The 25026-nt window shown below is 28.3% G+C and overlaps 1 protein-coding gene across 1 annotated transcript in view; it reads left to right on the top strand.

Annotated features, from left to right (window-relative positions):
- Positions 1-6662: 6662 nt before the first annotated feature.
- Positions 6663-25026, top strand: part of LOC136091390 (high-affinity lysophosphatidic acid receptor-like) — a 32828-nt gene continuing 14464 nt past the window's right edge. Inside the window, exons 1-2 of the mRNA XM_065818898.1 lie at positions 6663-6770; positions 7128-7182. Coding sequence (XP_065674970.1) covers positions 7171-7182 — 12 coding nt within the window. The 5' untranslated portion in view covers positions 6663-6770; positions 7128-7170. The remainder of the gene's footprint in view (positions 6771-7127; positions 7183-25026) is intronic.

The following is a 25026-nucleotide window of genomic DNA, read 5'->3' as shown; positions in this document are numbered from 1 at the left end:
ATGGAAATGAGTTTGTCATAAATTTTTTGAGAAGATCTGGCCAGGAATTTTTCACGTTTCCGGAGAAAGATGACATCTCTGTCATCGATAAAGGCGATGTAGTGTTTATATTGTGCCAGCCAAACCTCAACAACAGGGGGCAATACAGTTTTCCACAAGATTTACCATTCAAAAACATTTGCTAATTTACGTACTAATAACACTTAGAGAATTTTAAAAACTTGTACCATATACTATTTTATGTTAGCTAATAAAAACTATTGATTACAGATGATGATTATTTTTGAAAATTACTTGAACAACACTTATAGCTGTTACAGCATAAGTGATATTACTCTTAGCGTCACGTCTGTGGTAAAGTTGTCTGTGGATTACGCTATAAGTTTTTAATTTTTTTTTAGAAAAACTGACATTTAACTAGTTGTGTGGATACTTTCAAATAATTAAATATACTCAAAGCTATAACCACAAAAAAATTGGTATAAAAAATTTAATATTTTTTAAACCAAATTTTAATGACTTTTTTATTTTATTTTTTAAACTTGTTCTAATAAATCTTTATTTATTTACTTATTTAATTTTTATAAAATTATAAAATATTTATAAAATTTTTATAAAACCTTACCAGCAGGAAGAGACGACAGTGACACTAAATATGAATTCAATGGCATAAAACAAGTCTCCTTCCATTAATATATATATATATATATATATATATATATATATATATATATATATATATATATATATATATATATATATATATATAGAGGTACGTGAGTAAAAAATTTCAAGTTGTTTGAATACTATAGCGTTATATATCATTAGAAAGAGGATTATTACAGAATTTTAAAGGTGAAAATATGAATTAAATGGCATAATACAAGTCTTTTTCCATTAATATATATATATATATATATATATATATATATATATATATATATATATATATATATATATATATATATATAAATATGTATATATATATATATATATATATATATATATATAAATGTCTCTCTCTCTCTCTATATATATATATATATAAATATATATATATATATATATATATATATATATATATATATATATATATATATATAAGTATATATTTATATATATAAGTATATATTTATATATATAAGTATATATTTATATAAATTCATATCTATATATATATATGTCTATATATATATATATATATATATATATAGATCTATAGTTTGTTGGCTTTGGGAAGAGCGGAAGGAAAAAAGTGATTCTTACGCCAACATATACGTCACTTTTAATTACTTTTAACTTTCGTCCAACATTTCCGTGTTGGACGAAAGTAAAAACCATTAATTTAATTACAAATTAATAGTTTTTTAAAAAAACCACAAAAACGCAAATTTAATTGACCGGAATGTATTTAAAAACATACTGAATGTTTTTAAAACATTCTGAATGTTTTTAACAATATAAACAATGTTTTTATTTTTATTTTTATTTTTTTTAATAAAATGTTTTTATTTTTATTTTTTTTAATAAAATGTTTTTATTTTTATTTTTTCAACTGTAAATCATGCGCGGAGTGTTGCTACATCGACTATCTTATAGCCTGACTCGCAAGGGAGTGCTGCTACATCGACTGACAAATAGCCTGACTCGCAAGGGAGTGCTGCTACATCGACTGACAAATAGCCTGACCCGCAAGGGAGTGCTGCTACATCGACTGAGGGTTTGGTTGGGGCAGGCAGTCTATCATTATTAAAAAAAAAAAATTCCGGTCTTGCATTTTAATTTTTACTTTTTGTCAACAAAATATCGAAAAAACTTTCGGACAACATCTAAGGGTTGTATATATATATATATATATATATATATATATATATATATATATATATATATATATATATATATATATATAAGTATATATATATATAAATTCATGTCTATATATATATATGTCTATATATATGTCTATATATATATATATATATATATATATACATATATATATATATATATATATATATATATATATATTTTTTTTTTTTTTTTTCATATAAAAAATAATATATTTTTATTTAAAGATAAATGCTTTATTTAAAAAAAATATAAAAGTAGTTTGTTTTTTTATTTATAAATAAGCTATTGACGTTTTTATTTTGTCCGATGACTTCCGCATCACTCGTTATACTGTAAGAAGATTAAGCAGATAACTGTTCTTAAGGTAAATATTGGAGTAAGCTATGTGTATCTTTAAATTTAGATATTTAATGTTACCGTTTAATTTTATTAATGATGCATTTTAGGTGCTGGTGGTAGCCAATCTGATATTTCTGAGGTCTTTTCACATTATCAACACAGTATGTTTTTTTTTATGCGTGGAAAAAAAAAAAAAATTCAATTATATCTATTTATTACAGTGAATACAGTTTTTTTCTTGAATGTATAATTATTAGAATTAGAATTTGATAATAGATAATTTCTATAATAAATGTTTATATCTTAAACTATACTATTTATTACAATAATGAAACTTTTTAAAACTTTAATATTTGTTATTAAATAATTTTAGGAAGTCAAAGAGTGGTTCGTATTAAGAAAAGAAATCAAGGAAGTGTCATAAACCATGCAGCTGTAATTGATAGGCAAGTTTTAAAAAACGGTTATTTTCATAGCCACATATTGTTAAAAACCTATTTTAGCATCAGAACCTTTATTCTGCAATTAAAGGGAATGGAACTTTTTTATTTATTTCACTTTTATTTATAATAAAATACTTTTGTTATTTCCTTTTTTATTTAACATGAAAATATACATTTTAGACAAGGTGCTGGTGCATGTTGTTTCCTTTTTTATTTAACGTGAAAATATAAGTAGGAGACAAAAAATGCATGTAACCCCTAAAAAAGATAAACTGATATATCAGACTTAGAGTTTTAAATATCAAAAACTATCGGTTTTATGTCTTTTTAATAAAAAATTGAATAAGTACGAATAAACCGCCAAAAAAAACCGGAATAAAAATAAGCTGCCAAAAAAACCGGTTTTAAAAAAGAGTGGACTTTTTTTATAAATATATAAATAAACAAACAATATCTCATAATTAATGCTTTGTTAAAAAATTTATTTCAAAATGTTAAACAGTTCGCTAGTTATAAGGCTATTTCCGTTTTTTCTTTCAGCGCGACGCATAGTTCGTTGGTGCTGCACCAAGCTATATTTGCATAGTTTATATACAATTATAGAAAAATACAATGTATGCAAAGAGAAAGATATAGTTTTGCTGAGATATCATTATAATAAGTCTTGTTGTGGAAAAGGTCAGTGTGACACGGGTAGTGCAGCTAAAAAGACTTACAATCTTAAAGAGTTACGTTGATTCTGGTAATGATCTCTTGACTGCGGATGACATACATAAGGCTATTTGTCATATTTTTCGTGCTAAAAATGCAAAAGTAGCAGTTGCACGATTTAGCGATTATGAAACTGTAGTAACTGAAGATACCAAAGATTAACAACATTAGCAACTATTAATCATCAAATCAACAATTCAAACATAATCAACATTAACTAACAATCATCATCGCTTTATTGTCACTGAAAGAAAAACAGAAATTTTTTTAAAGCTCATAACTGCGTATGCGCAGTTATGAGCTTTAAAAAAAGATGACTAAATATGCGGAGTTCTTCAATTTCTAACAATGTTTCTGTAGAAGACGAAATACCGTATTTCATTAAAATTTCTGAACTGCAAGGTCGGGCATTACCAGTTCGAAGTTTTTTAAAATTTTCAATTCAACAGAAAGCATTGTTGCATAAATACTTCTTTCATGGAGAAGAATCAGGTAAAAAAAATGAGCCCTGAGTCAGTTCACATCGAACTTAGAAAGGAACTTCCACTTGACTAATATGTTACCAACAAATAAAATCTTTATTGTGAAGGTAAACATTATTCTTATTAAAAACTTTTACAAGTAAATTCAATTAAGCTTTTGAACATTAGGTACAAATTTTATTTTTGTAGGTTTAATAACCTAAAAAGTAAAAGTATGTTGGTGAAATTGATATTAGAATTTAATAAAAACAGCCAAGTTAACGATAAAAAAGAAGTTAATTGGCGAAATATCTTGATTGTTTAAACCAACAACCGACTGACAGCAATATCTTGTAAAGTACCTTAACTACATTGAGTTATACATTATATATATTACATATTACATATTATGTAAGGGGCTGTTCGCAATTTATATCACGCTAAGTTAAAAATAGAAGTAGGAGATATTATCTCTCTTGCGCATGAGCCATATTGATTAGGAAGCGTTATATAACGCTTCATAACCATTGAAAATCACTACGAAAGAGAGCCAATTTTCTTCAACATCGATTTAAATATTAAATTTTAGAGTGACAATTTACGAACAGCCTCTAAGAAGCAGTGTTTTTGCTTTTGGTTATATTAAACACAAGGCTGGTTTAGAAACGGAGGCACGGACGTATTATAAAGCGCCTTTGTAAAACCACGGTCTTGTTGTCTCATTATATTTTTACTCTGATTTAGAAAAGTTTACAAACCGGAAAGTCTAAATCGTGTTAATTATTTTCTTACTACTGATTTTGTTCTCTACCTCTCAATATATATCATATTTGTCCTGGTATTGAAAACTGTTGTCATAATTTTTTATTAGTTTTCTGCTAACTCCCGACGTAATTAGTATTTGTAGCCTCGTTTGAGTTAAGTTTTTTTTAATAACAAGTTCAACAAGAAAAAAGAATAATAACAAACTTGTATTTGACATAGAAACTTTGCTGATATCCACGTAGCATATATGCCATTTGTATGTTAAGCAGCTGTTACGTCGTGGTTAGTGTTTTGGACTACACAGAAGGTAACAGAGCATATTGAATTAAACCCAGTGTTTTTTATTAAATTACCAAGTTTTAAAAAAGGATAACACAAAAGTAAAATTTTTATTTTTGTACACGTTTTAATATATTTTTGTTAAGTTAATATTTAAAAGTATAAAACTCATATATATTATTAAAAAATATATCCATAGTTTGCTTAATTTAATAGGTGCTTCCTTCCCAAATACTCTATACATCTAAGCCGCTATCGGTTGCAAAGTGTTTTTTTTTATTCCACCTTCAAATCAACGCTTTTTAAGTTTTTTAAGTTTGACTTTCTTAAGCGCGATCTTGAAATTTTCAAGTTTCGTTTAGGCATTTGCTCAAACATTTTTTTGAAGTCTAACTTGACAAAGTCAGACTTCAAAGTAGCAACCAGACAATCTCTAATGGACTTATTATAAAAGGACAAAAATAGACTTCGACAAAGCACTAATTGCAACAATTTTAATTACAACTATCAAAAATAAATTGTCTATAAAAAATGTTTGTCTTTCTAGACAATCATTTTAAAAACGGACACTAAATGAACAATCTCGATTTTTTAATGAGGTATAGAAGATCTATTTAATATATAATTTGGACTTATAACGAGTAATTAAATTTTCACTGCAGCATCGTTTTAAAAACTGAAAACGAGCACAAAATTAAAAATACAATTTTTCTAACAGAAGTTCATTTTTTAATTTTTTGTCCAGCGTGTGCTGTTGATTAAAAAGTTAATGTCTATTTAAAAACCTCAAAATGGACTATTTTGTGCTCAATTGAAGTTCATTAATTACTCAGTTCAGTTGTTTTTCAATTCTCAGTAAATGTGCGTGAAAATTTATTTTTAAAATGCCCTCTCCAGTTTGGGATAACTTCAAAAAAGTTGAAGGTAAGTTTATCATTTAAAAAATTTTCCTTAGTCACTAAAATCTTTATCACCTTCAATAAAATTATTTTAAAAATATGTGATCAAGGAGTTTTTTTGTTTCTAAGGGATTTTTTGGGTAATTTAGACTTTATTGGCAAAAATCAATATTTCTGGTTTTATGAAATCAAGTAAATTTAGACAAAATCATAGACACCAAATAGACAAAAAATTATGCTTTGTAGACTTATGAAGTGAAAATTATTTTTTAACTGAGCAATATTAGGACACCATCAAAAATTTGATAGACACAACAAGGACAAAAAATTAAACATTGGTTGTGTCCATTACAACATACAGAATTGTCTATGTCTGTGTTGTAAGTCTATCCATAGACTAGTCTGGTTACTACTTCAAAGTACAGGTCAAACTTCACTCAAGTTTGCTTCTTGCATACCACCCTAAGTTTAGTAAAACCATTTTAGTAAAAAGCTCAATAAGTTAGCACGTTGGGATAACATATTCATTGAGTTTTTAACTGAGTAAAATTGAAGAAAATATTTTTAACTGTAAAATATTTTACTCCGCTAACATTACTCTAGTGACACAGTGCACCATGGGAAAAATTATTAAATCGCCCTGGTGTGACCAATGATATTTATTGATGAACCTTGATATATGAACCAAATATATTTATTTATGATGATCCAAATGTAAAGAGTTCTAACAATTTGATAATTATAAAAATTATATAAAGTACCAGATACAATAATATTTTAAGTTTTAACGCAAAACGGATATAAACTTCATATTTCATAAAAAAATTTCCTAACTTCAAGAACACACTATATTAGTTTGGACGAATTAAAATAGTTTCAATTTCGATGGATTAATTTTACTTTATTGAAAAACTCGCGACTGAAGGACAAAAGTGCTTAAAATAAAGTTAAAACAAACAGCAATTTGTTTAAACTATTTTTTTTTTAAATAAAAGGCGGAAATAAAAAATAATTAGTTCAAGGTAATCATTATTTGTTCAATATATATTTATACCAAAACTATAATATTTTACAATAAGATAATATTTTAGTTTCTTTTAAAATAACTACTAAAAATATTATTTGCTTAAATTTTACAAACTGTTAATAAAGAAAATAAAAAAAAAAAAACCTTTAAAATTTTACTTATAGATTAGCGTTAGTTAAAGTTTTTACTAACAAAAAGAGTTGTAAAAACAATGAATCAAAATACCAAGATTTTGATTCGCTTTAATTTGATAAAATTTATTTTATTAACTTGTTTGGTTAAAAAACTTGTTTTTAAATTTGATTGGTTTAAATTATATTATAATTTTAACTTAATATAAAATTTTTACTAGAAAAGTCACAACATAGAATTGTCTTGAACTAGAATAAGCAAGTATGAATTCATCAGTAAGTTAATATTTTATATTGTGATTATAAAATATAATATTAAATTATACATTTATTATTTACACAGTAATTGATGAACTTATTATTAGCGTAGTGTTCAAAATAACAAGCTTAAAAACCTCTTGTATGTATTGGGTAGCCAATACAGCACGATTCTAGCCCATTATTTTCAAGAAAATAGTGACTTTAATGCAGCACAATACAATCAAAGATTAAATTACTTGGGAAGGCGTCTTTAAACTGTGCAATTATTGCTCTTTTTGCATAATTACAAACTACCTTATTTGGTTGGTCACTTATTATGGTCACCTCATTCCACTGACTAACCTTATTTCATCCCATTGAATGAAACTTTGACTTGTTGAAAAATGTATAGTCTACTTATATTTTATATATAACTAAAATTTTAAAATGCAATCTAGTTATTAATTAAGCTTTTGTATAAGATAAAAAATACCGGTAAAAAATGAAAATTAGCTACAAATTAAATTACAAACATTGTAAATAAAGATTTGTATTAAACTATAGCAAAAACCCAAAAAACTACTCAAAAACCCAGTTGGGTTGTTTTTTTGCTCAAAAACTCGAGTTTTTGCCAACTCTGGTTCAGTCACGCAAGTAGTTAGTTGAGTAAGAATTTGTGAGCTTGAATTTTGTATGGTTTTTGTAGTGATAATTTTTGCATTCGGATCTTTTAGTTGAATCTTTTTTTAAAAAAAACGTAACAAACCAACAAAATAAAACAAAGTTTTTATCAAGTTGAACTTGGTTTCTTTAAACGAGGTAATAGCAAACTACTCAAGGCAGTATGAAGTATAGTAAACATACCAAGAAACTAACAAATTTGAACAAAGTTGAACGAGAAGATCGAGAAATATATTGATGAACAGAAAGTAAATTAGATTCAAGATGAGAGATTAAGTGTTTATTAAGTAAAGAATCAAAAACCTTGCTAATGATAAGAAGAAGACTAATGGGACGGTAGTTAGAAGAATCAGATTGCTATCCATAATTTTTAAAAATAGATAATAAAAATAAAAATAGTTGTTTTAAAAAAAAAAACTGTAATATTTAGCCCTAAAAATTCCGTTCACACTAATGTAATTGAATTGAAAAGATGACTTTAAAACCGCACTCAGGAACTTCCAGGCAAATAACTGATCTTTTTCAAGGTATTTAACTTTACTTTTTTATACAGAACTAATAAAATCCCTTGTGTAAATGGATAATCATCTTGATTTTGCAGCAAAATGGTGGATTCATGGTGATTCAAAATGGCGGATTCATAGTGATTCAAAATGGTTGGTTCATGGTAAAAAAATAAAGTATTTATTATTCTTGATTTTAATTTTTTTTTATTAAAATATGAGCTATAAATGTAGTTATAAAAAGAAAAAATTTCAAAAAAAAAGCTTTAAAATACTGAATTAGCATAAAAACACACACAAAAAAAGAATTATGTAAAACAAGTATTGCTTAAAAAGTATTCATGCTATCAAACTAAAAATTTTATAAATTGAAGATAACACATTGATAGGATCATTTTATATTTTTATACCCTATCATAATGGCTTCTAAATTAATAAATAGTTTGACTTTGAATTACACATTTTTCGAAAATAAAAAAAAGACACTTTTGTTAAATTTACAATTAAATCTAAAAAATTCACATTATACATTTTCACCTAAAATATTTATTGCATTACACAAAATTTAAAAAAAAAAGAAAATGAAAGATCCTGCTTTAAGCACTACCTTAATTAAATTATATTCCTTAAAAAATTAACAATACACTTTTTTAGTGCCGTTTTTATCGTTGTTCTAAGATTTGTTCATTCAAGAATATAAACAATAGTTAGTGCAAATGTCAAGATTTGCCCCAAACCAAGCCATGAGCATTTCGTTTAGGCTGGTACGTAGAGTAGGTAGTAGAGTTAGATAGGTAGAAAATTTTAAGGAGATGTTACCAGAGGTACGTGCGAATCTAAGGTTTTGGTCTAAAGATCTACCAACACCTTTGGCTTTTTGGTCCGAGTTGAAGGAGTGCATCGTTTACTTAGAATGGTCTTTAGCTCTAACAGATTCAAGCATTAAATATAGCAGACACAGATCAGTTTCCTAATTTCTCATGTCTGCTTCGAATTGGCTGCACATTGCCTATAGGAAATGTTGAGGCTGAACTCTCATTCAGTGCACTTCGACGACTTTAGTCTTACCTGAGAAGCACTCTAGGTGAAGATCAAACAGCGTGAATATCCTTCATAGTTTAAACATTGACATTTATTGGATTTGTTCCAATACATTATTAGATATAACAGAAGAATGTTTAAATGTATTTTAAATCTTTTTGTATTATAAAACAAGCTATCCAGGAAAAGGTGAAGATTTTTATTGGCATGTCTTTTTATTAGTTTAGGCTATGCCAAACTAACCATAATGCTATTCAACTGCATTAGTGAATAATATTATTTTAATTACTGATTATTAATATTTGTTAATTTACCTCTTAGTAGTATTATCAGGTCTAAATATAACTTTTAAAAGTTGTAAAAAATTCTTCCCCGAGAAAGAGACACCACTCCCCAACCTATCCCATTTAGGACCCCTCTTTTCCATAGTTGAATTAAATCTGGCTAAAAACTCAAAAACAACCCTAAAAGTGTTTATGCATATATTTAAATAGTAAAATAGTTATAAAAAATTCGATTAAAGCACTCAAAACCTTTGATGGTTTAATTATAACAAATGAAGTAGATATTGCAAATTGTTTAAATGAGTATTTTGTTTCAGTATTTTTAAAAGATGAGGTATTAGACCATGTAACTTTTCCTTCAAAATGTAATTTTTATTGTAGCGATCCAAGTTTTGATGACACTGATGTTGAATATCAGTTAGTAAATCTTAATGTTAATAAAACAATCGGTGTCGACAAAGTTCATCCTCGTGTTCTCAAATCTGCTCAAAATCACTTTCTCATCCTTTATCACTGATCTTTAAAATGTCATTTTATAATGGTGTTATACCAAATGAATGGTTAGCTGCAAACATAACTCCACTATTCAAGAAAGGAGATAAGTTAGATCCTTCAAATTATCGACCAATATCAATAACATCAGTAGTATGCAAGGTTATGGAGAAAATTATTCACAATGTTATGAAGAACCATTTGGCATTAAATAAGTTAATAGCAAGTGAACAACATGGATTTGTTAATGGTAAAATTTGTTGCTCCAATTTATTAAAGACTTTAGATTTTATAACAAGCAAAATTGATACTGGTAATAATGATGATATAATATTTTTGGACTTTGCAAAAGCCTTTGATTCAGTTTCTTTATCGAAATTATGCTGCAAGTTTTATGGTTATGGTTTTCAATCCTATATCCTACAATGGTGTAAATCATTTCTCAGTAATAGAAAACAACGAGTAATTCTGAGTGAGTTTGTTTCAGATTGGCAGGAAGTCACACGTGGAGTTCCCCAATGTTCTGTCCTCGGTCCACTTCTGTTTATCATATTTATAAGTAAACATACTAAATAAGACTTAAAAGTAAACATACTAAATAAACTAGAATTATTTGCAGATGATACAAAAATAATGTCAGTAATTAATAATGAAAGTAACAACAATGCTCTTCAAGAAGACTTAAATAAGTTATTAGGCTGGTCGAATAAGTGGTCTATTAAATTCAACAGAGAAAAGTGTAAAACAATGCACGTTGGTAATTCGAATCCTCAATTTAGTTACAAATTAGGAGATCACATTTTGCAAAAAACAGAAGTTGAAAGAGATTTAGGTGTGATTATAAGGAAAATCGAACACTGGGTTTTTTAAAACACGGATTTAAATATCTTGATGTTTCCATATTAAAGTTGTTATACAAGTCAACTATTAGGCCACAGCTTGAATATGCAGCATCTGTATGGAGCCCATTTTGTACTAAAGATATTAAAAGACTCGAAAATGTACAGCGTAGATCAACAAGGATTGAATCACTGAAAGGTATCTGTTACGAAGAAAGGAGAAAAATATTAGATTTACCAACCTTACAAGAAGAAGAAGAGGCGAAGGAGAAGAAGAGGCGAATTAATAGAAATGTTTAAAATATTAAATTCAACCGAATATATTATATTTGAAGAGCCTTTGAGTTTTTATCACAGCATGTCCAGATATCGTCATAACAAAAGACTATATCGACAATATACTAAGAAATTATGCAGGTATTATTAGTTAACAAATAGAGTGGCCGACGATTGGAATTTACATTCAAAGGATGCAATCGATTCTGCAAACAAAAACACTTTCAAAAATAGAATAGCCAAAATTTGAACTTTTGATACCAAACTCTATTAACAAACTTTTTTTTTTTTAATTTTGTTTACGAAATTTTACATTTAACGGCTGTTACAGTCAAAACTCTACGTAGTTTTAACTCACCAAACTTAAATAGTTTGTACAGCAAGTTTTGTATTGTATTATATTAATACTGCATTGGCCTCTGGATCCGTATTTAATTAAAGTTTATATCTTACAAACCGCTCACTAGTTCGTTAACTGTTCGTTAACTATTTTAAAAAAGTTTTAAGCATCTCTGTGAGAACAAGTAGGATTGGAATCACCAGCAAACAAAATTAATTATAAAAGATTTATTTTTACGTCAATGTACAATAAAAATAAGTCGTTTATGTAGAATAAAAATAAAACCCCCAAAAAACCACCCACGAGAAACCACCCAAGTTTTGGTAATTAAATAAAGTTATGGTAATTTTATACTATGATCAAAATAATACAATTTTATAATTGTATTTTTTTGATATTTATAAAAAATTGCTTTCTGTTTGTCAGATATCATTTAAACCAAAGTGAGTTTTTATTTTTCACTAACGTAGTTTCTATCACATATAGAAATTCATGTTGAATGTACTAATTTAAAAGTTAATTCATATAAAACATGTTTGTTAAATATAGTTGCTAATCTGAACACAATATTGATTATTGTATTGTATATAAATTTTACTACCTAATACAGGGCCGACGACGCCTGGGAAGGCAAGGATAGGGCACATGTTCATTTTACTATATTTCACATTATCGTTTTATTATATTGAATGTATTTTGTACGAATAAGTTTGTCTCTAAGTAAAAGGTAACTAGTGTGTTAGGGTGAAATAGCGAAAATGTTTACGATGAAAATACTAATATGTTATAATATAAATACCAAATTTTTTTGAATTGAGAAAATTTCATATCAGCCATATTTATATATTTATAGATTATTTGCATATATTTATAAATTATAGTAATATAGTTTATAATATAATTTATAGCTTATATACTTATGGCTTTTCATAACTAATTTTAACACATTCATTCCCGGTGGGAAATGAGGTAGCGATTAGCTAGCTTTATAGCGGTTTTCAAGCGATTTTTATTTTCTTATTTTATTTTTTTTCTTATGTCTTTAGCATTTTTAAAAATTCGATTTTTAGTGTTGAGACTATTATAATTATGAAAATAATTGAACTTTAAACATCGCGATTTTGTAGAATGTGTCACTAGCTGCATATCGTAGCTTTGTTGCTAGCAACAAAATATCTACAAATCTATAGCTGGTTGATAGCCACATATCAAAGTTTATCAGACAGAGATTTTATTACAATATGGCTACCGGGGTTGTTACGACATAATATGTCTGGGAGATCTGTCAACATATTTTCAGATATACTTTCTGCCGACAAAATTTGTCCCACATATTTTCTATCGACATATAGAAAGACGTCGATAAAAAATATGTGGGGCATATTTTGTGTCAGCAGAAAATAATTTAGACATAAAATTATGTCAAAATATGTCCCACATATTTTCTATCGACATATTTTGACATAATTTTATGTCTAAATTATTTTCTGCTGACACAAAATATGTCCCACATATTTTTTATCGACATATTTTGACATAATTTAATGTCTGAATTATTTTCTGCTGACATAAAAATTGTCAGACGTACTTTCTATTGACATATTTTGACATAATTTTATGTCTAACATAATTGCTTTTGATATTCTTGAAGAAATAATCAATCTAACAAATTTATTGCGCATTTCAGCTTAATTTAAAGAGTAAAGTGAAAGTAGTTTAACAAATTTGTTGCCTTTTTGCAATCGATTATGTTTCATAAACCTTTTATTTTAAACCCTATAAGCAAACATCAGTTGTTTCATAAAGGTCTTTTTCTGCCCTTTTTAGCAATGTATCATTTGATATAATGACTAATGTTAATTAGTATTGATGCATCATTTGATAGTATTTGGTAATACTGATTAGTATTGATAAGTGTTGGCGATTTCGCTTATTAGAATGTAAAAACCATTTTAAGCTGAGTTTTTATTACTGAAAGTGGTTTTTATTAGTATGACTAAACTTAAAATAATTTATTTGATTAAAGTAATAATAAAAAAAAAAACATTTTCAGTTAATTTTAATTAATGGTTGATCCTGAAAAAGATTTCATTATGAAAAATTGAATTCAAAAGATTCTATGAAAAAACGGTTCACAGAATTCAAAAAATTTTGTGGCAAATTTAATTCAATTAAGCTGAAGAATTTGAAATACTTCGCAAAAATTATAAACAGCAAATTAAATTCATTTTAAGAAGACTAACCGGTAATAGTTTATAACTAATTACCAATAATATACTTATAGTTATATAGTTATGATTTATTTAACAATAAAATAATTGACAATTGTATTATAACTGCATAACTAACTACCATAAACTTGCATAAAATGTTTTGAGTGAAATATACAGTATCGGAAAAAACGAGTGCAACCAAATAATGCTAATTTAGTTCCTTTATATAAAAGTGCTGCATTTTTTCAATTTAGAGAAATAACTATGTAACTGTTTAGAGACAAAGTTCTTCAAGTTTTATTCATCACAAGGTTCATTATTTGTACACGAAAATTAATAAATTAATCAAAAGTATTAAAAAAAAGTTGATTTCCTTCTGGACAAAACAAGTGCAACTCGACAAAATGTTGATCAAGCTGTATTTCGCTATCAATATTTCGTGGCGAATCCTTTGTTGTCGATCACAGCCTTGCATCTTCGAGGCATAGATTCGATCAATGAAATCAATGAAACTTTGTGATCAATGAAACTTTGATCAATGAAACTTTGATCAATGAAACTTTGTGGAATCGCTTTTGATCAGTGAAAATTGATGGAATCGCTGCCCAGGCCTTTTGGATTTGTTCAAACAGTTGATCCTTATTACGAACACCTTCACAATTAATTCTGCGGTTGACGATCTCCCACAGGTTCTCGATAGGGTTGAGATCCGGAGATTGAGGCAGCCAATCCATCACCGATAGATGGTTGTCTTGAAACCACTGCTTGACTACTTTTGCAGTGTGTTTCGGATCGTTGTCTTGCTGAAAAACCCATTTTATTGGCATATTCCATTCAGCATGAGGTAACATAACATCTTTCAGGATATTTTTATACATGAAACGGTCCATTATTCCATCGTTTCGATGTATTAGACCTAGACCGTTAGCAGAAAAACACCCCCAGGCCATTACATTGCCTCCACCATGCTTCACGGTCTTATGGCAGTAACGTAAATTGAGGCGTTTTCCGGCCGGTCGACGTACACGGCAAATGCCATTGCTCCCAATGATGTTGAACTTTGATTCATCACTGAACAGGACAGTTCGCTATTTTTGCACATTCCAGTCAATATGAGATGTAGGAAACAGGAGTCTTTTTCTTCTGGTTTTTTAGTGAAATCAGCGGTTTCTTTGCAGGGCGTCGAGAAAACAATCCGGCTTCAACAACACGTCGTCTAATTGTTCGGTCCGATACAGGCAGCTCTAATTGCTTTTGTATCTCGACTGAAGAATCCTCTTTAGAAGTGGTGGAACGCGGTCTTCCACCTTTGTTACCTGCTGCCAACTTCCCCGTAGAACGATATTTGGAACATAGTCTTGATACGGTCCATTTTTTCACGCGATATTTATCACAAATACTTTTTTGTGACATTCCACTTACGTAATCGCCAATAATTTTCTTTCTTAGTTCTAATCCAAGACTGTCGGGAGCCATTTTTGCACTTGAAGTCATAAAAATAATAAAAATAAATAATCGCGCTTCTCAAGGCTTACCGTGTTACATTTACCTTGTGATGATACAATAATGCTCTGTGGAACACAACGTCTTGGTTGGATGTGGACTGTATTGATGTAATCAAACACTTGTTGTATTTCACTTCTTGTATTGATGTTCTTCGATAAAACACTTTGATAAAACTCACTTCGATAAACTGTCTTGATAATACTGACTGATTGACTTTCATATACTGACTGAATTACATGTCGATTTACATGTCTCTTATATAGTAAAATGAACCTGTGTGAACCTGTTCTGGAAGATTATAGATGCTTCTTTTCGATGCTTCTGGAAGCTTCTGGATTCGTCTGGATGCTTCTGATGTTTCTGGATATTTTTGGATGCTACTGGATGCTTCCAGATGCTTCTTCTGGAAACTTCTGGAAGCTTCTGCATGCTTCTGGAAACTTCTGGAAACTTCTGGATACTTCCTTTAATTATTAAAAAACTTCAGTGACGTTGACACGGACCAGACTTAAGAAAATGAAACAAACCAAAAAAGTTGCACATGTTTTGTCCGCTGCAAAATGGTACTTGTCAACGAAATTCTGCCTGTGTGAAAGGTTGCAAAAAAATATCGCCGACTATATTTTGGCAAATCGTCATAACTTTACTTTACGTCAGTAATTTATTATTACTTTCTTGGCATTGTTCTCAATTACCCATATAAAACAAAACTAGACATTTTTTACTTGTCTAAACTATTTAACGAAGTGCACCTACGAAAAGGTAAGCCATAGGACTTTGCACTCTATCTGTAAGCTGTAATGCGGCCCTCCATTTCTGGATTCTTACCTTTTCTTGATAGGCGGTTAATGTAAAGTATTAATATTGTTGCCTTAGGTTAGCCATCCATTTCTGGATTTTTTCCTTTTCTTGATAGGCAGTTAGGCGAAATTTTTTTTTAATAGTTTTTTTTTTTTAATTTTTGACGTTAGTTTTTCTAATTTTCATTAAATATAAGATTAACTCAAATATAAAATAAAATACACAAATATAGTCATTAAATAAAAAAAGAAATTAATAAATTAATATAAGGTAAAAACCAACTCTAAGCGTCGTTCCCCTAAAACAGAAAAAATATTTAAAACTCTTTCTACATCAGGAATTATTTTTTGATGAATAGACATCAGAGCTAAAGAATTAAATCTTGACTCTGTCAAGCGGCTTTGTATATAAGTTTTCAGTCTGCGTATAACAGAAATGCTCCTCTCGCATTTACATGTAGTAATTGGAATTGTTCTCATTATTAAAAAACCTTCCCTAATGTTTGGGAAACCCCTCATATTAATAGACTTTTAAGTCTCTGTAATAGTGGATGGGATCACGGATTGATTGTTCCAAAATGATTCCCGCAAACTCAATTCAGCACAAATTGATGTTGGATGAGGCATATCGGTTATATAAAAATGCGAAAATTCAATAAAATCTAACTTCCGAAAACATTTTTCTTTATTTTTTTTTTACAACAATTGCAGGAATACCAGATAAACCTTTGTAAACAATAATTTCATCTTCATCAAATCTATCTTCTAATTTATTAATTAAATGATCTAGATGAGGAGATATGATGGAATATCTGAAATAATCTGAAACTGTGTCAGAGTATAATTATCTCTATAAATTTGTGTGCCACAGAGCCTTGGTTTAACTTCTGAAACATCAAGAATCTTAGCTAGATCAAGAGCAATTAAGTACCATTCGTTATGATAGACATCAACATTTTTTTTAAAATCTAAAATTTGAGATTTTAAACAATTTATTTTATTACACTGTTGTGATATATCAAGTGCTTTAGTTTGAAGAACAACAGATGGCATAGAAATAGTCCATTATTTGTTTTGTTAAACTTACAATAAATAAAAAACTGTTATAAGATTTAAAAAGCATGAAGCTTTTGAAAAAGTATCAATATTATAGCTCTTACCTTCATTGTATGCCATTTCTTCCATTGAATGAAAAACGGATATGTAGTTATCAAAAAAAACATCTATCTAGTTCGACATGCATCAATTAATTTTGCTTGATCAGGAAAAATGAATTTATTGAGACAGCTGGCATGTTTAAATGATAAATTAAAAAAATATGATACATCTTTGATTTGATTAAGAACATTTCTAACACTCTGAACATTGCATGATTTACTAACAACTAAAATAAGTTTATGGCATGCACAGTGAACAAAAATCGCCTTTGAATTGATAAATTTAATTCTAGATGAATACCTTTTAATTTACAAGACATTGCCCTAGTACCATTATATCCTTGTCCTCCACATTTTTGGATATCATAACCAAGATCATCAATTGCAGAAACTATGTTTTGCGCAAGACTAAGACCAGTTGTACCAGATTTACATTCAATAAACCGTAAAAAGTCTTCATAAATAACATTATCACAGTCGATGTATCTTATAACTAGAGATAGCTGTTCAATTTTAGAACAATCAGAGGCTCCATCACACAAGATAGAAAAATAACCTGACTTTTTAATTTTCTTAATTAGAACTACTTTGATTGTTTTTCCACAGGATTCAATAAGTTCGTTTTGTGCGGTTTTAGGTATATAGGTTGCATTTTTAGGAGCTGAACAAACATGGTGCTCAAGAACTTTATCACCTGCTTCAATACCAAAATTTAAAAGCTCTACAAAGTTACCTATACCTATGTTGTCATTACATGTTTCTCCAATCTCTGGATAATACTTACTGTCATCGCGATGACCTCAAAAAGCAATATCGTTGCAGCCAAGAAAAAAAATTGTTTTTGTAATAGACGTATCTCGCATTCTAATGACGTAATGATGTAATGACATCAGGCAATAATAAAACGAAAATATCGAAATAATTGTTAAAAAAATGAACTCTCAAGTAGAACATGTTCTGGTAGATTTACAAAATTATTCAACTGAAATACCAATTGTTTTAGAAATAAATAGAAATTTAAATATTTTACCCAACTTTAAATCTGCAGATGAAACTTTAGCATGGTGTAAAAGTTTAAAATACTTGCCACTATTCACTATTAAAGAAATAGAAAACTACAGAAAAAGAAAGCTTTGGTTCTCTTTTATTTTATCAACTCCAGATAAATGAGAGCTTTGAACTTAACGCTAATATTGAAAAACTTAAAGCTATTTCTTTTAATGTGTCTAATACCCTACCTCCTTTACCTCTTCGCTTTTATAATAAAAATCATTGCTATATACCTTGCAATTGGGAGCTTAATGAGAAACAAAAAGACTTTTTGTTATCAATAAAAGTATCTTCTGAACAAAGTAGAAAGTATGAAGCTGATACAGTTACACAAAATAAAAATCAGCTGTGGTTTAATCTAAGAAAACATCGCTTAACTTCAAGCATTTCTCATAAAATTTATATACGCAAAAGACAATTTGAAACTCTTGCTCAACAGTTAATTAATAACTCACAAAAAGTTGACTTGCCTAAATTTATTCAAGAGTCTTTAGACCATGGGCTTGCTTATGAGCCGCATGCACGAGAGAAATATATTCATGTTTTGAAAAATAGATTAAATCGCAATATTTCAGTTAGGACAACTGGAATTGTAATACAACCTAATTTGTTTTGGTTATCTGCGAGTCCGGATGGTCTTATATATGACGAAGAGGCTAAATATAATTATGGTTTATTTGAATTTAAATGTCCTAGAATGAAAAAGCACTTGTCTATTTCCAAATGTTTGAATGACAATGATTTTTATATTGGACTAGATAATGGACACCCATATTTAAAAAAAGATCATTATACTGGTTATTATACACAAATACAAATGGATATGGGGTTAAGTAATTCCCAGTTTTGTGACTTTGTTGTGTACGCATTTAAATGAATTGCTATTATAAGAACACCTTTCGACCATCAATTCTTTTTTAAATTAATTACATAGTTAAATGATTTTTACATTAACTATTTTTTACCACAAGTATTGGACAATAATGTAAATACCAATAAAAGTATATTACCCTCTATATGTAAATAAATTTTTTTACTTTTGATTTTTGATAAGCGGTGGCAAAAAGTTACATAAAAGACAAGTGACTGTCCATAGTTGGTTAATTGAACCATGAAACACAAAAGGAATTTCATTACTTATTTGGTGAAATACTTTAATTCTACGAATAGCACGTTCTACATGAATTCTCAATGATGCAATGGTTTGACTTCTGTAGCATCTTCTTTACTTAGCAGTGTTCATTTAAAAAAGATGGTATATTTAATTTAACATTGATTGTGTTTAAATGGTCTGAAATGGTAAACCCACGATCAGCCGTAACTGAATCATTTTTGTTCCAGAGTTCTTTATTAAGGAAACCTGATTTTACAACAATTTCTTTGTTTCAGAAATAGCTCCATCATAAAGTTGACTTATAAAAGTTACTGCTCCTGAAGGAGAAATGCCTAACAACCCTTTGTAAGTTACATGATGTTTATAACTAGAGAATAAAGAACTCTGGTGTCTCAGTGATGAAGGTTTCTGACGAAACAGTTCAGTACAATCAATAATGTATCTTGTTGATGGAAATGTCATCTTAAAGCTTTCTGGCATAAACTTATAAACTTGTTCGCGTGAAGGCCAAATAGGTATACTTCCCAAAGAAAAACATAGAAAGTTTGTCCATGTTATCAAATAACGAGATGTTGTTGATTTTGAAACTTTAAATAACCAAGATGTGTGCAAAATTGTAAATCCATTTTTTAGCCACACTGAAAACATAAATAACTGATTTTCTGTGTTTGATTTTGCTTTTGGGCCAGTTTTTGCCTGATTACCTAACCTGTGCAAATTTTCAGATAATCCTAGTTGTGGTATTTAACATTTTCACTATTTTTTCCTGGATTTAAAAAGTTGTACAAATTAATATACTGTTCATGTTCAATGCCAGTATATTTTTGAAACAGTTTTTTGTCAGTTGACATATTTTCATAACTAAGTATATATTTACATTTATATTGATTCAATAGATTTTTTATTTTTTTATTTTTAGATTCTAAAATCCTTATTTGAGATTTCAACTCGTGTTTTTCTTTTTCCAGTAGATCAATTTTGTTTTGTAATTCAACACAACATAAGTAAACTTTCTCAACCTCAAAATCAATTAGTAGTTCTCTATCGTTAGTTTTAAAATTGTCTTTATTTCTAGAAACGTTTTCAATATCAAAGTTTTTGATAAATTTTCTTTTTTAGGAGAACATCGTTTTTGTACATCAACTTATTTTTTAAATTCAAAAATTGATGGAAATGCTTCTTTTTTAAAGTTTTTCTGCCAATATTGGATAAAAATTGAATGTCTTCATTTTTAAAATGAAGCTCGCATACTTGAGTCGTGTCCTTAATAACAAAATTATCATTACCACCTTTTCTTCAAAATTGAGAAACAATTTTTGCCCACTTACTTCGACGAGCAGTATACTTGGGTATTTAGAAAAATTCAATACCTGACTTTTTTTTTTTCAAAAATCGTAAATGAACTTTTGCATTGTGGAATACAGCAATAAGCTCCAATTTTATTTAATGTACAACATTAAATGTACAACCTCCTCCTTTATTTAATGTACAACCATTATGTACAACCATTAATGTACAACCTCCTCCTTTATTTAATGTACAACAGGCAAAATCACTCATGTTAATTTGAAATAATTAAAACTACAATATTCTAATGTTTACGCTTTATCATTGCCTGATGTCATTACGTCATTACATCATTGGAATGCGGGATACGTCTATTGGAATTAATTTATTTCGATTACTTATAACAAGTTTTTTTCTTAGATTATCGATGTCAACTTCAATCGAATTATTTTTTAAACTAGATCTAAATTGCAGCAAGATAATGCATTGACATTTGATGAAGTCGACAATTATTATTGTGATCCATATAAGCACGAGTTGCATTACCCCACATTGTAAAAGGTTTTCCAATAAAGTTGATCATTATGGTATTGTTTGGAATTCTGCTACCCAAAAGTGTACAGCACGCTCTATCTTCAATCTGTGAGTAAGTTAACCAGGAATATTTAAGTAGCCATTTATGTAAAAATTATCGTTTTTTTTTCCCACCAGAAACAGGAAAAACAAAAGACAAGTTAGGAATAAATATTTTATTAACTAGATCTAATAACATAGAATCATCTTTGCCAGCAGATGGAAGTCTGCCGCACTCATAGTAAGTAGAAACATCATAAAAAGGAAGGCTTGAAGACTGATCTGAAAACCAAAGAAAAAAAGCAAATTTATTGTTTCTGCAATTACTATAGGCTTCTTTTTTTATAAGTTCAGAAATATTTATATCATTTAATTCTGTAAAAGAATCAGAAGACTCAAGTGAAACACATGCCATGAAAACACTAGAGAGTGAAGAAAAACTTTTAGATTCCACTTGGTTTAAGATTATTGGGTATCTTGAATAAAAGGTTGCTTTCTCAAATAACTCAACAGAAGTTAATAGTCGAAGAATTTCATGTGTTTTATCTGATGAATTTATTAATAAAGCAGCAAAGTTGTAAAGACAGTTACCATTTTCTATTGTCCTGTAAAGTCATATATAAACTAAATATAACTATAAAAAACATATTTAACTAAAGATTATTTGTCAAGAATAATTGTTTTACAAACAAAATAAAACATAAAAAAAGCGTGTTTAAACTCATACTTTAAAACAATAGTCTTCATTTTTTTTTTGCATGGGAATAAAAGCTTCCATTACAGAATTTCTTAAAGAAAGAAGAAATTTGAATTCTTTGATATTATTACGAAGCTTTGCTTTGTAAGTCGTAATATTAGGATAATGCTTGGCTTTAATGGCATTGGATTGCAAAAAATCCATAATTGCAAATAAAAATAAAATTTGTATTAAAAATTCCTTTAAGTTAATTTTTAATACACTTCAATTTATTCGAATACTTTTTTTTTGTTTTTTGTTTTTGTGTTAATTCACCAAGGCCCAGAAGTCCACAACAGACGAGGAGGCTACTTAATTGTGATCATAACCCTCTTTCAACTCTATAACTCCGAAACACGAACCTTGACAAACAAGGCCGCTGCGCGGAAAAACAAGTTGAGAGCGGTACTACCAGGGGCGTGGTGGGGATCGAACTCAGAACCTCTCGCTTATGAAGCGAGCACTCTATTACTACACCACTACTGCATAGTAAGGTTAAGGCTTTAGACAAATAATTAAGGCGTTATTAGAATAATTAAGGATTTATTTTTGCATATAAACGGAACCGAGAGAACCCTTTTGATCAAATGTTCCTGCAAATTTTTTTTGTTGTCTACCAGAAATTCGGGTCAAATGAATCCTGAAACAATAGGGATTTTTTTGGCCTTAATTACGGCAATCAAAAATTAAAATTTGTATTAAAAATTACTTTAAGCTAATTTTTAATAAATCGTTATTGCAATGTGTTTATTTTGATTGCCTTAATTACGGCAATCAAAATAAATACATTGCAATAACAATAGATTAAAAGGGTTCTTTCGGTTCCGTTTACTTTAAAAAAAGAATCCTGATAATAGTAGCGTTTTAAAACATGACGGGAAAGAACTAAGTCTTTGAAACATTGTTATAGCCGTGTATGTTTTTCTATAAAGGCGGTATTCATTTTTTTAAAGAACTCATATATACATATTAGTATACTATAAATTTAAGTTTAGTATTTTTTATATTATGAAATTGAATTTTTTATAACTTCTTAGAATATTATGGATGAATCCTGGGCAACACAGGATACCCTCTAGATCTTCCCCTGTATATATATATATATATATATATATATATATATATATATATATATATATATATATATATATATATATATATATATATATATATATATATATTTAAATTGATAGTATGTATGTATAATGTATATATTAGAGATGTGTCAAAACTAGTTTATGTCAAGTCCCTGATACCGGGTACTCGAAAAAATCAGGTCCAAGTCCGGGTACTCGGCACCGAGTCCATATTAAATAGGCGGAATAAAAGCTTAAAAAAGCGCCAAATTGTTTTCAGAAAATAACACAGTTTGTCTAAATATATCAAGTTTCTTAATATTAAATAATAATTGATAGATTGTAAATATTTGGAATAACTTGCCGTCTTACGTTGTTAATGCAAAATCATCAAGAGCTTTAAAATTAGAATTAACTTCATCGACTTCAAACAATGTTGTTCCAGCTAACTAAATTTCATTTTATAATTGTGGTTTTACGTATAATTTATAATTTTTCTGTAATTTATTGCTGAATAATAGCTAATATGCGCTAACTAATTATGTTATGTTATGGAAAATAAAAGATTAAGAAAGACAGAAAATTGCAACCAAAAAAAGAAAGAAAAAAAATTATACCTTGTAATATAAGTAAAATAAAAATATATTTTAAGCAAGACACGTCTATACTTAGTAAACAGGACTGTCACGGAGAAACCTGTCCGCGGAGTAAGTTTCCGATCGGACATTTTACTCCGGAGCAAACTGTCCTACTTTTACTTCGGATTATTTACTTCGGACCACTCGAGCGATGTGTTTTAGCGTTTGTTTAAACAATGGTTTGAGAACTCGCGCATTATTCTGCGGCAAAAAGAAAACTTTAACACTTTATATACTAAGAATAATATTATTATAGTTAACATTGTAATATTATGCGTCATGTAACTCATACAAATAAACCTGAAGCTTGATAGTTCACAAGGCCATTTTTTACCGGTTTAAAAGTTTAAAAAAATTAAAAAAATGTTAACATTGACATGTTTAAATCTTTATATTTCGTTTAAGGTTTAAGTTAAAAACAGTAAAAAATAAAAATTATGTTTTTTATGTTATCTTATTTGAAATTTATTCTAGATTCAGAATCAGAGCCGTAACCACAAATTTGATATTAGGGGGCCCTAGGGTTCTTTTAAAGGAGGAAGGGGATAAAAAATTTGTTAAAATTATTTTATGTATATGTTTTTCCCTTATAATTATAATTTAAAAAATTTTTGGAGGGACCAAGGCTCCCCCAGTGGTTACGGCTCTGAGAATTAACTTTTGTCACATATATTACTAATATATATTTTTTAAATGTGTTTTAAACAGAATTCTTTTTTTTGACCTTGTACGAAACATAAAATTAAAAATGAAAACTTGAAATTTTCATGGTGTACTCTTCTACAATTACTCGAGGGACTGTGGCAGAATCACAGTAAACTCATGATAATATTTTAAGTTTGAACAATTATCTTAAATAAAAAATGGATTTTTTATTTTTGCTTTAACTGCTTAGATATGCCATTATGATAGAAAAATTGTTATGGAAAATTTCCAGGCCAGTAAAAACGTTCTGAAACCTTGTAGTGCTTGTTCTTCTAAGGTGATAAGTAAGATGTTTACTATGACAAAAACAAATAATTTACTTTCTCTGCTCCTTGCTAAAAATAATTTCAACCCATAAACCCTTCTTTGCCATATTTTTTTATTGATTACCTTCCATTCTAAACCTGGAAAACATATATTCTCTTTTCATTGGGAATACACCTAATCGGATAGACCCCTTTAGCTAAGTAAATATTAATATCGAGAAAGTCTTGTTCTTCTTTTTCATCATTCACTTAATCCATTTTATTTAAGAAACTAAAGTAAGTTTTTTTAAAAATTGCATCTAC

The sequence above is a fragment of the Hydra vulgaris genome, chromosome 15, assembly GCF_038396675.1.
Source record: "Hydra vulgaris chromosome 15, alternate assembly HydraT2T_AEP".
Taxonomy (NCBI): domain Eukaryota; kingdom Metazoa; phylum Cnidaria; class Hydrozoa; order Anthoathecata; family Hydridae; genus Hydra; species Hydra vulgaris.
Note: the sequence above shows the minus strand (reverse complement) of the source record. Positions and strands in the feature narration are given on the sequence as shown.